Raw genomic sequence first — 13,874 nt, 5'->3', positions numbered from 1 at the left:
AAGCAATAGAGAACGTCTTTGTAAAGTGACTGTTGTACATTTTCCCCCAAGCGATTAAAAGTAAACACATGTGTGCAATCAGTCTGAGTACTGAGTTCTATGTACTGAGCCATGACCAGGTGATGCTTCTAGAATGTTAGTGTGTCCATGCTCTAATCATGGAATCGTGACCAGTCTCATTTGCTTGAAACATATTTTATTGTCTCCATTTGCCCCCATGCGATTAAAAGTAAACAGTCTGCCGAGCGAGTTCCATGATGTACTGAACCAGGACCAGGTGATGCTTCTATATATATATATATATATATATATATATATATATATATATATATATATATATATATATATATATATATATATATATATATATATATTGTGTGTGTGTGTGTGTGTGTGTGTGTGTGTGTGTGTTTGTGTGTGTTTATGTGCGAAGAGATATAGATATATATGCACACACATACATGCAAACACTCAAAAGAAGTGTATGTGTATTCTATGAAGAATGATGAAATAAGATATAATATTAAGTATGTATAAAAATGCAGTATTTCATGCATCAATAAGGGGCGGCCGGGTAGCCTAGTGGTTGAACCGTTCGCTCGTCACGCCGAAGACCCGGGTTTGATTCCCGACATGGGTACAATGTGTGAAGCCCATTTCTGGTGTTTCCCGCCGTGATTTTGCTGGAATGTTGCTAAAAGCGGCGTAAAACCATTCTCACTCACTCACTCGCTCACTCACTCATGCATCAATAATGTCTATACATACAATAATATAGGCGTATCAAGGTACAGTGATAGTATTAAATGTTTAATACGTCATGAACTTGTTTTTAAAGAAAGAAAATGTTATAAATTCATGTGAAAACCTGTTGGATTCTATCAATTTGACATATGTATGACTAAACTACTTGAAAAATATTATTATTATTATTATTATTATTATTATTATCAGATGATAAAAGAAGGGCTGTATTCCTGGAAGCAAACCCTCGTACTCTCCCAATGTCACTCAACAGATTGGTAGGTACCAAACCTAAGGCACCGAGAACAATGGGGAGTCGGACAACTTGGTACTTGGGATGCAAACGTGACATTTCGAAAGCGAGGTCCGCATATTTGCCATGTTTTTTGCTCAATCTTGTCAATCACATTAGTGTCAAAGGACATTCAATGATATAAATGATTTCATTGGATTTGTTTGTTTGCTGTTTAACGCCGCATTCAGCAATATTCCAGCTATATGACGGCGGTCTGTAAATAATCGAGTCCCGACCAGACAATAAAGTGATTGATGACATGAGCATCGATCCACAAAATTGGGACGCGATGACATGCATCAACCAAGTCAGCGAGTCTCACCACCCGATCCCGTTAGTCGCCTCTTACGACAAGCATAGACGCCTTTTACGACAAGCATGGGTTACTAAAGGCCTATTCTATCCCGGATCTTCACGGGTCTATGCAGGTTAGTGTATTTGGTGTAGAATAAGTTTTTCTAATGAGGGCCACCATTTCATCCATTGTATGCTTCATTCTGCAATTCTCATGAATTGATGCAAATGTCTATCTAATTGAAAAGGTTGTCTCATACAAATTCCAGATTACAGCAAGTGGCTTACTTAGAATGCCCATAGTTTAACACATACATACACTTTTCTCTAGAAAAAATGACTTCATTTCTTTTGCAAAACTCTTTGGTTTACGTCTTTCTCAATGATTGTCATGACCTGACATTTTTATTCGTCACATATCAGTTCTTACCACGTCACTAGATGAGATAAACATAATGGTGTCAATTACACAATGCAGAGTTGCTATTACGACAAGATGGTGTCAGGATAGTAGGGGCAGAAAACAAGATAGAACTCGTCCAAGGACCGTGTTTCAGGCGTTACAATGTAGAGACACAGAGACAAAACATATGACGTCGTATCGCTTGTGTCACAATGAGCAATATGACGCCATGATAGTGACACGGTAGTATAGAGACAAACCATGTCATCGTTCCAACAAACATTCTCAATATTCAAAAACATTTCCCGTTCTTTATGCTCCATGGAGGAAACGTCACATCAGTCCAGTGAAGAACACGGCATATGCTGCTGAATACAGCTGTGTTGTATGAGTTTTTAATACTTTTGAGCGGCATGTATATGCTTCCCTTCTATCAGTATGCACACTACAGTAGTCCATTGACCTTTAAAGGCGCGTAAAATGCTTCAGATGTAGTTATCTTTCATGACTCAATTTCCGACAGTGTTGTCCAACAAATACGGACTGACATGACCTCGTTTTCATTCGCCATTGAATTTCCTTCGTGAGGAGATGAAACATAATGATGCTGGTTAAACCATTTCTCCATTCAACAAACCCGTGTAAAGTCCGCTGACAATAGAGCATGCTGGGGTTTACGCCACGATTGAAAACGAACAATATCGTTTAATATATGTCGTCTGTGGCATGGCACTACTCGCCCCATGCAGCCAGCCTTCTTCTTATTGTGCTCATAATGTACTGGCATTAGTAGATTTGCCATAAAAGTGCTGAAAGGCAAATATTTTGTACTTTCAGAACAGTGAAATTAACATAACCTTTTAGGAATGTATAACTTTAAAAAAATGCAAATTGTGTAGATTGTACTTTCAGACCAAAGTAAATAACGCGAATTTTGTAAACGTTGTTATTTGAATTTTCCTCCCAGGTCAGAAAGAATGTGGGTCTGGATTGTGATTGTGCTTTCCATCCTTCCTTTAGAGTCATATGGTAAGTATTACTGATGTCAGTTGTTGATTAGATTAATGGCTCGATCTCTCCATCATTGACTCATGCTCGAATGCACTCATACATCCACGGCAATTTTGATTCTACAAGAAGGTTCGGCGTTTCCACGTAGAACTGTTTTTAAATTTCTTTTGTTGATATTACACGACGTATTTTCTTTCTTTATCTAAAATGTGTAGAGTATTTGTCACTCGTATTATTCATCCTAATCCTGTACGGTAACGACGAGGGGTGAGATGTCTGTATATCAGGGACCAAGTTTATTTCTTTATCATTTTCGTGTTTCACAATCACATACATTATATTACAGGTGTAAATGAAGGTAGATTTTATAGAATCTTTTGATAAACATTATGTTTTCAAATGTATAACGTTTGACAAAAAGAAATATATGTTGTCTCATATCCTCACGATTATTTCTTTTTACAACCACAACAGCTGATTGCCCATCCACTTGCAATAATGGAGGAACTTGCAACGTCAATGTGTGTGCATGTCGCGATGGATACAAGGGGCCGACATGCGATGCAGGTAAGTAATATGATGAACTTGACTTGTCTTATAAGCCTGGTTTACAGAAGGGTCGGACGTCGAAATAAAATTATTGGAACATGTTTGTTATTAGGAAATTCATAAAATAATTATTGGCGGGGGGCGATAAATGAAACTATTAGTTTGTAATGAAATATTATCCCTAACTCGGTTTTTTTTCAAGACACAAATAAAAAAATATATATGCAATTGTGATTTACAATACTTTGTTTCAGTGGATGTCTATGCGCTCTCCAAGGGAACCTCTGTTGCTGAGGGAGCGACATTTGACATAACAGTAACACGGGCTGATTCGGGAACGGCTGTCACGTTGACTGTGGCCACTTCTGGTGTTGCGACTTCCAACTCGGACTATGCCCTGCCTGCGTCCACTGTGGAAATGGCTGTTGGGAAAAGTGTTGCAGTTGTAACAGTTAATGTGATTGATGATGACGTGAGTGTCTGAACATCTCTTCCAGGTATACCGCTAACACATTGTCTATCTTACACTGGAGGTAAAAGCGCTGTTACGAGGTAGAACGAACACAGAATGAAATCTCAATGTCTGCTAAATGGATAAAACTATAGAGTAAATCATTTATTTTTTCAGAGTTATTTCCAGATCTAAATTTGCTTTTGATTCAATGATGCTAATTTTGGAAGATGGCATTTTGCTTTGTTTGGATATAACATAATTCTGGATAGTTTCTGAATAGACGTTTTTCTGGCCCAGTTTAACGTATCACGAAGGTGAGGTTTAGAATATGTTAATGTCGTTTAGATGTGCAACTACAGCTACATTTTATCTAATTTTAACTATTTCATAGATATTCACTAGAAATACCCGAAATGTTGACTGAGGCTTAACATGGATGTACGTCGCTGTAATTGTGATAAGGGATTTCACTGTATCATGTAAGAACATTCGTTTATTGGGGAGACATTGAAGTATTATTTCTAATTCGCCGATATTCCCCGATTGCATAATATTCATGCAAAGGAAGTGAAATATACAGTGAATTAGAATCATGTTTAACAAATATACGCTTCATAATATGGCACTGACGGAATATGTAAATTAGGTAAAAACCTTTAAACCCAGAGTTCCTCAAAGATAGTATGCTGATTCCTTACTGTTTTATGTATCAAACTAGATAAGGGGCGGTCGGGTAGCCTTGTTTTTTAAGCGTTCGCTCGTCACGCCGAAGACCCAGGTTCTACTCCCGACATGGGTACAATGTGTGAAGCTCATTGCTTGTGTCCCCCGCCGTGATATTGCTAGAATATTGTTAAAAGCGGCGTAAAATCAAACTCACTCACTCATACTAGATTATACAGATCTTGATTATAACACGCCCCGACAGAATTTAATCGTAGTTATTTATTCGCCGACTTGCTAAATGGAGCGACACTGTTACCATGATCTGGCAGGCAACATACATAACCACTTACTACATGACATTGTGTTACTTCTTGGCCTTGTTGTTCTTAGCGTTAATAAACTTTGTTTCAAGGAAGCAGAAATTGAAGAGGACATCACAGTCCAGATGACCCTGAACACTCCACCAAGCGCTACAACAATCAGAACAGTCCAATATATGATCACAGACAATGACCGTTAGTATGATTTATGTTAAAGGTAAACTTTTCACACATAACAATTTTTACTTATAGTTTTGTTCCTAAAATAGCGTGGACGTACATTCTACAACACCAAATAAATAACACAACATCCAATTATCAATATATATATTAATGAATAGGTGAGGTGAAATTTGGTTCAACGTCGCGTCCAAGATTATTGCACTTATATAGCGACGTGCATGTACGTGTGTGTGTGGCTGCTTGTACTAGTCCGGACTGATGCCGATTTATAGTGCTAGCGCACTGAGATACCATGCCGCAGTTTAACATGAATACCTCACTCAGACACAGTAAACTGACTCCGAGCCGACCAGTCCTTGTTTTAGCTCCTTAATGCCGAGCGCCAGACAGGGTAATATTAATGAATAGAAACTCTAACTAGTTGTGTGAATCATATACTTACCGACAAAAGAAACACGAATACAATACATGTTGATTAATATATAAAGACTTACTCATATTCAGGAGGTAGTACATTGGTTCGATGCACAAACGAACAAACTGTTATGTTGCGTGAACCGACGCTCAAGAACGCATCACATGTAACGTCATAGATCCATGACTCCAGATGCACCATTTGTTTCGCTCAGGATTAGCGTGTAAAGTTTGGAAATCACGTGCAGAATATCGCGATATGAATTAAGACACCGTGGTAACACTTAACTGATTGTTAGTTTTGTCATTACGTGGTACACATTGGAAATATCTCTTCTTGACGGACATACCTCACTATATGATTCTGTTGCTCGGGTTTCTTTAGGTAGTGAGCATAGATAACGACATAGCTGATTGTTAGGCTTTGATTCAGAGACACATCTTCCAAAGCGATCTTATATTATCGTTATGTCAATGTTCAAGTGTGGGAGTTACGAGTGTCTTGTGGACGATAGATATTTGGGAAACAATTACGAAAAAGTACAATACACATATGCAAAGTCATTGATTAGCAATCAAAGTATACTGATATCGAATTTTTTAACCTTGATACGTCAATCTGATTTTTGCATTAAAAAGGTATTTGACAAAAATGGCGTTTGGTATTAAAATGGTTTGACGCATAATAGAATGTTATTCACATTTGTATTCCTTACTTTGAGCTATTACTTTCTCCATCTGGCACTTACACTTCTAAGAGGGCAGTATCGATTTAGTTAACGTTATAGTGCGGCTTTCCATCAGGAAAATCCGAGTTGTCTTTGATGGTGTGGCTATATCAGACACAGCTCATTTATATTATACTTTGGCATAAACATTGTCGTGAACATATTTAACGTGCGCTGAATCCAGAAACAATGGTGCAAGCTCTCGGTTGATGCTACAAATTCTATCTAATTAACACATAATGAGATTCTTTTTTAACTTTCCAGCTCTTGGTATTGCATTAAACATAGCCACAAAAACAAAAGAAGGAAGCACCATTACTTTTAGTGGCGTTCAGTTCACCTTACCGAGTGGAGGTGCGAATCCAATCCCGTTGACGATGACGGTTAAGGCGATCACGGCGGCGGAGAACACAGACTACACCGTGTCGGCGACGTCTTCCGTTACCATCAACTACGACCCGGGGGATGCTGGATCTCGGAGCGCTCTCGACTCTTTTGTAATAAGTCTACCCGATGATGAGGTAAGCCTATAGTACGACAGAAACAGCACATGTGATCACTAACAACACGATATTGATGAATGTATAGGAACTTGCCAAATTTACGTAATAGATGCACACAGGTGCACACAGGTGCGGACATGCCTTAGGAACTTAGTTGGATATATTTGAATAGAAAAGGAAGGAACATGAGGACAAACAAACCGGATCATAAGGTCAAGGTCATAATCAAACTGGGTTTTAAAAGAGCTCTCTGCTGTGAAGGAGAGAAATAGGATGCGGTAAAGATCACAGACTAGTTGTCACATTGTGGCAGGTCTATTGTGGCGGTAATGGCAGATGCATATCATGGGGCTTGCATAGAAAGTAATTGGAAGTAAAGTGGTCAGATGACTCATTTTGTATCATATACATTGTCCAATAGCTCGTCGCCTTCTCCAATGTCTGGATTATGATGAAATGTATGATTGTGAATGAGTGATGTTTGAGTTTGGTTAACGCCACTTTTAACAGCATTCCAATTATGTCGGGGTGTCAGCTTAATATGGGAGAAACGCCGGAAGTGATGCCGGTCCAAGACGTGTACTACTTTGGTAAAACCGACGAGCACGGTTAGCGCGCATAGGGAATGCCGTTTTGAGATGAGATATATTGTGCGTATCAGTTTCAGATATTCTTTCACAACATGACTTCCGCATCAATTATACAGTAAGCCTTCTAGAAGGATTGCTGGAAGCAATTGTATACAATACCATCTAGAGGGGTTGCAATCTCTCTCTCTCTCTCTCTCTCTCTCTCTCTCTCTCTCTCACACACACACACACACGCACGCACGCACGCACGCACGCACGCACGCACGCACGCACGCAAACACACACATTCTCTGTCTTGCTTTTGTGGAATCTTAACCTAGAGCTACTCTCGCATAAAACTGCATTTTCTGTGTCACCGTTTCATTGAAGTCTTTATTTCTAACAGTTGGTTGAACCAGACAAGACTTTCAGCATTGACTTCACATCTGACTTCCTGCTGACAGGCGATGTCAGCACCAGCATCACTATTGAGAATGATGACCGTAGGTTGCAGAAACAAACATAACTGACCGTTGATTATTATCATGACATGTTTACATGTTTGTTTGTTGGAATGGGATGATGAAGATACTGATAAGCCATTTTGAGTGACTGAATGTTGTTGTTTTTCATTTATCTTAGAACAACCTGAAATTAATCAAGGTTAGACAAAAGAAACAAATCTGCCAGGCCGCACATTATATTCATTCGATTCCCATTTTATCTCTGAGGACTTTTTCTCATACGGTTTCCATACGGATGAAGAGTACAATGGCACAAATGATCCTGAAACTGGTTAATACCGCCTACGAAATAGTATTACTGTAAATGTCTACAGAGTGAAACCTCGTTCCTCCGGAATCTAATCGCAATAATTGATGAACATTACCGAATTTACGGATTAACCTATCGGTTTTATGTTCTTACATAAACGACCCGTGAAGATCCGGTCGTCAGGAACCCATGCTTGCCGTAAAAGGCGATTATGCTTGTCGTAAGAACACGACTAACGGGACCGTGTGGTCAGGATCGATGACTTGGTTGATTCATGTCATCGTATCAAAACTGCATGGATCGATGCTCATGCTGTCAATCACTGGATTGTCTGGACCCAGACTCGATTATTTACAGACCGCCGTCATGTAGCTGGAATATTGCTGAGTGCGGCGTTAAACCAAAAAACAAACAAACATCTTATTTACACTGCCTGCAACAGAAAGTATACACCCATATCATGTTTGCTGTTGAAAGAAATAAAATGAAGACTTTGAATGGCATTTAGAAGAGACACACGCAAGGAAGATAATTTATGGATGTCAACTTCTTATGATGAGGAACACAACATCACCTGATGAAGGAGTAAGTTACTCCGAAATGTTGTGTTCCTCATAATGAAGAAGTTGACAACCATACATTCTCTTCCTTAAGCAAGAAATGGTTATTCGATGGCGATGTATTTGATACGGGTATCATAGTTGTGTTCTGGCCCTAAGGTTGCAATATTTTGGCGTCTATTTTATGCCTACGTATTTGTGATAACGTTAAACTTTTCAATTTTGGGTCAAATCATATTTTCAAGTGTATACCTTCTATTGCCATGCAAATTTTGCAAATGTTCCTATCAGTGATGAACATTTGTTCACGTCAATGTGTTTCAGCATATGTCGTGACGGTAGCAGATCCTGGCGTTGTTGTAGAAGGGGGGACTGTGACACTGACATACACCAGGGACACCCCGGTTGGTGACCTGACTATCGACATCAGCAGTACCGATGGCACCGCCGTGTTTGCTCTCGATTACACTACAGCTGCCTCATCACTGACTTTCAACTTGCTTTCTGCTACCGCTCAGTTCACCATTATCGATGACCAAGTAAGTATGTTATTCTGGGGCCTTAGGGCCTACCACCGATGACGGCGTCGGTCGGGTAGCCCAGTGGTTAAAGCGTTCGCTCGTCATGCCGAAGACCCCTTTTCAATTTCCTACATGAGTACAATGTGTGAAGACCATTTCTTGTGTCCCCCGCCGTGATATTTCTGGAATATTGCTAAAAGCGGCCTAAAACCATACTCACTCACTCACTGGTACGGGTGGCCTAGTTTCTTACACGTTATAATTCCTTGTGCAGTAGTTCATTCTCAGCAGTGACTACGTTTCCCGTGTGTTTCACATCATGGCATCCGCCTACGACATGCGTGGCTTTAGGCCTTCCTCGCACAGTGATGTAACAGAAAAAAGATTTCAAAACGTCTTTATATCCATCAACGAAAGTATGGGGAAATACTACCGTTAGTTGTAGTCGGTTACACCAGAATAAGCTTTCCAGCTTTAAATCCATCAACGTAGGGTGTGAGGAAATAAGAGCCGTTGGTAGTAGTCGGTCACAACGTTGGTGGCCCCAAACGTCACGGATATTGGTGTGTACAAACCAGAAGAGTTATCAGTGGAGATCCTGGATAAGGAACGACTAAGGCAGAACTCTGGCAACCCTAGCAACATGCTGAGTCAGTAGCATCATCGGTCATCGTCGACATCCGATTGCAAAGAATATGTGAGGAGTTTGACATCCATAAATTCATAAGAAGTTGACATCCATAAGTTATCTTTCTTATAAGCAAGAAATGGTCATTTTCGATGTTGATGTATTTGATACGGGTACCATATTTGTGTTCTGGACCTTAAGGTTGCAATATTTGGGCAACATGCTGAGTCAGTAGCATCATCGGTCATCGTCGACATCCAATTGCAAAGAAAGAAAATACGGAAGTACTCTACTCAGCGCTAATACGCGGGCTATTTGGTGTGTGATTGGATAAATGTAAGGTTGGATTAAGGTAAGGATTCTCCTGTAAACCTGACAGAGGACGTTTTCTTTAGATATAAATCCACTGATGCTTGAGAGGAGGGGGTGTCGCATTCATATTGAGTCGCATTTTTGGCTAGGGACCAGCGGTCGCATTCTTTTGGAGACGCATTAATTTCACGATTTACAGTATGTGAGGAGGGCATCAGAGAGATGTTGGTGGATGAAGAGTCTCATATGTTCACAAATTTCAGATATGAAAAGTAAGTGATGCAACTTTCGTTGCAGTGTTTCCTATACATAATATGCTTACAGATATTTGTGGAGCGTTTCAGTCGCTATCGATCCACTGTGCTTTCTTACCAAACACACTGTCTACCTATATTTGTTGTGCGCTTCACACAGTCTGCTGATGATACGACAACTTGACTCTATTAAAAACGACAAAATCCTTCCCATAATCATCAGAAATCTTTGCTCAAAGCAGAGTTCATTTTACGAATCTCTATCAAATGGTGATGATATCAGATATCTTGAGGTGAGGTGAAATGGGGTTTAACGTCGCATCCAAGATTATTGCACTTATATGCCGTATGTGTATGCGGCTGCTTGTACTAGTCCGGACTGATGCCGATTAATAGTGCTAGCTCACTGAGATACCATGCAGTTTAACATGAATATCCCACTCAGACACAGTATACTGACTCCGAGCCGAGCAGTCCTTGTTTTAGCCCCTTAATGCCGACCGCCAGACAGGGTAACAACAAGTACCATATTTTAACGTCTTTTGGTATGACGTGGCTTGGGATCGAACCCCGGACCTTCCGCTCTCCGGGCGGACGCTCTACCATTAGACCACGGAGGCGGTCCACTCCATGTATGAACTTTATGCGAACCCCACCTTGGTCTGATATTGAATGAAAGCGACAAAACCTTTTCCATAGCCACAAGAATTCTGATAAAAGCAGAGTCGAGTTGTACAATTCCGCCTATATCATGAGCATGTCTTTATAAATCATGATCAAATAGTGAAGATACCAGGTGTTCGCGAAAAGGTAAGCATTCCCAGTCCCACCGGTTGCACCCATCACAAACACATGCAAAGGCAAATAAATTATTAGCATGAAAAGAAGTAGATTGCCACAAGACTGTAGCGCAGGTTGAACGAGAAACAAAGGTTGGGGCTATGTAGTACAGCCATCGAGTAATCAGTAGTTCGAGTTTGGTGGTCCACGGGATCTGCATATTTTAAGATACATATTAACAAAACCTGTAATATTTATTGTAAAAGCTATCAGATGCGTTCATAGTAATGATAATTATACTATTAGATATAATATTCAATACAAGCATGTTTTGGACACTAAATATAGAGATAAACTTATGTGCCGAAAAAAGTGAATTTTTGTGAGTTTTGGGGAAGAGATTTCTATGATATTAGAATATGAACAAGTCTTTGCCCCAAAGTTTCTAAGGCGATGGAGATAAGAAGTTGCAAGTGCAATGCTGAAAAAGAAAGAGGGTTTTTTGTCAGCCATGTGGTATGTCTGATTCCTTTCTTTCAGGAGTATGAACCAAGAGAATCATTCACGGTCACTGCCAGTTCTCCGTCACTGAAATCAAGTGTTGCGGTCACTATCTTCATCGATGACAATGACAGTACGTACACGGTACAAAACTTGGGTGGGAATTGCATCTTAATGCTTCATCGTTACAGACGCCTGATACTGACTTTATATCATGAGCTCATGACACCATGCTGTGCTCAAATCGGCAAGGATTCCGTAGGCGGCTGCGTTGTCCAATGTGCCGCAATTCGCTGTGTAGAGTTACGTTACTTGCGTGGCAAAAACTTATGCTCGTGGATTCGATTCCAGATTCGCCCCTTTGGTTTTTGGTTTGTCAGCACCAAACGTGTGCTCATGGGTTGTATCACTTCAGATCGGATTGACAAGTCAAGAATTATAATATGGGCGTATGTGGACCTCGAACCTACTATCATGGGATCCTGTCATGCTTAGGGGCGCCACTGCTAAGCATCGCCTTAGATGACTGGAACACACACACACACACACACACACACACACACACACACACACACACAACCACACACAACCACACGCGCACACATACACAGACATACACAGACAAACAATTACACGCTGAATTAACTAAGTATACCGATGTTTTATCCGTACGATATTGCATATATTATGCCCACCTTATCCTCAGTTTACCGCTTTGCAAAACTTTCCGCCAATTCATCGCCCTTGGATAAACTGTTTGGTTTCTGGTTTCAGAGCCAGCGATTCAGACCACACCACTGACTGTAGCTGAAGGGGACGGCACGGCGACCTTGACCTTGACAAGACCTACCACGTGGGAAGCTCTGTCCATTAACTACTCGACCACAGGTGGATCTGCGGAAACTGACACTGACTTCACGTCGGGGTCGGGGACAATAACCTTTGCAGTTGGCGAGGGAGAGAAAACCATTTCGGTTGATATCGTGAACGATCAGGTGAGTCGTATTTTACTATCATCTCCTACAAACCGAAATAACATGCACGACTAACCGATTCTATCCAAAAGGGGACACTTGACTGTTCACTGGTAGCCTAAGTCCGTATGCTTTTTTTTAAGGTATACGAACCCCAGGAAAACTTCACCATAGCTATAACTTCATCGGCGCAGCTGCGAGAAGATCCATCAACGACCATCACTATTGTCGATGACGATGGTAAGAACCGCTACCATGTTTGCATTGTGAGCATTTGATCCAAGCAGGTAAAACCACCATTCAACAAGTGGTCTCCAGATAACCCTACCATGAAGCATAAGAGCTTAGATAGTTTGAAATCCATGACGTAATTTCATAGTAATCTGAGTATCAATTTCTCTTGCGGTTTAAGCCTAAGCGTTACGAAGGTCTTCAGCAACCCATGCCTGCCGTAAAAGGCGACTATGCTTGTCGTAAGAGGCGACTAACGGGATCGGGTGGTCAGGCTCGCTGACTTGGTTGATGCATGTCATCATATCTCAATTGCGTGGATCGATGCTCATGCTGTCAATCACTGGATCATCTGGTCCAGACTCAATTATTATTTACAGACCGCCGTCATATTAGCTGGACTGTTGCACAAACCAACAAAACATATTTGACTATAAAACGGTTTCTCTTTTACGTATGTTAATTCCCAATAATTCCCACTTCGCGTTGTGATAAGGATTCACTGCCATGATAAACATCGTCATTGTCACCTATCATAGACAGTAACGTACCAAAGCCAATGTCGTAAAATGAGAAATCAGTTTACAACCTCTTTGACTGAAGAATTTACTCAGTTATCGATGTGTTTTCATTAAAAAGACGAGACTGTAACGCTGACGTCGTTCCCTGCATCGTATGAGTCCACCAGTCTGGAGGTCACGTTACAACGGACGCTGGCTGTTGATGCACTAACGGTCCATGTGACTACCACGGATGAGACGACGGCTGCTGCTGATTTCACGCACCTGTCCAATTATGACGTCACTTTCCCCATCGGTTCCCTCACTGCCACCTTTAACATTGACATCACAGATGATGCAGTGAGTACGGGATTCTTGTATCTGGTTGGAACCAGTATTCACATACTGCAGAGTCCTGCTACTGAAGTAGTAGTGAACTACACCATGGCCCACTTGCACAAAGCGATTTTAGCGCTAAGATGATCGTAACACCCATACTTTAACATAGGCTTACTATAGTCTTAGCGCTAAGATCGCTTTGTGCAACGGGGCCCAGGACTCTTAGACAAAAACAACGGCACCACATGGCCCCGCTTCGAAACGATATCTTAGCATTACGACTGTCATGCGTCTGTGTTAAGGGACTTACGACAGTCGCAGGGCTATGATCGCTTTGTGAAACCGGTCACGAATTGTGTCACTAGTG

At 40.8% G+C, this 13,874-nt stretch overlaps 1 protein-coding gene across 3 annotated transcripts in view; it reads left to right on the top strand.

The window, feature by feature from the left end:
* The window catches only part of LOC124135831 (mucin-3B-like), a 37,705-nt gene that overhangs the window by 11,725 nt on the left and 12,106 nt on the right, over positions 1-13,874 (top strand). For all 3 annotated transcript variants that reach the window (XR_006861270.2, XM_046501442.2, XM_046501443.2), the window contains exons 2-12: positions 2,704-2,765; positions 3,222-3,314; positions 3,551-3,768; positions 4,829-4,931; positions 6,326-6,582; positions 7,540-7,636; positions 8,792-9,006; positions 11,503-11,596; positions 12,238-12,458; positions 12,581-12,677; positions 13,308-13,528. Coding sequence is in view for 2 of the 3 variants with exons in the window: in XM_046501442.2 (XP_046357398.2) it covers positions 2,714-2,765; positions 3,222-3,314; positions 3,551-3,768; positions 4,829-4,931; positions 6,326-6,582; positions 7,540-7,636; positions 8,792-9,006; positions 11,503-11,596; positions 12,238-12,458; positions 12,581-12,677; positions 13,308-13,528 (1,668 nt within the window). In the remaining variant the exon portion in view is untranslated. The remainder of the gene's footprint in view (positions 1-2,703; positions 2,766-3,221; positions 3,315-3,550; positions 3,769-4,828; positions 4,932-6,325; positions 6,583-7,539; positions 7,637-8,791; positions 9,007-11,502; positions 11,597-12,237; positions 12,459-12,580; positions 12,678-13,307; positions 13,529-13,874) is intronic.

Source organism: Haliotis rufescens, unplaced genomic scaffold (assembly GCF_023055435.1).
Source record: "Haliotis rufescens isolate VD_foot unplaced genomic scaffold, xgHalRufe1.0.p SCAF_4, whole genome shotgun sequence".
NCBI lineage: Eukaryota > Metazoa > Mollusca > Gastropoda > Lepetellida > Haliotidae > Haliotis > Haliotis rufescens.
This window is presented reverse-complemented; position numbering and strand designations above follow the sequence as displayed.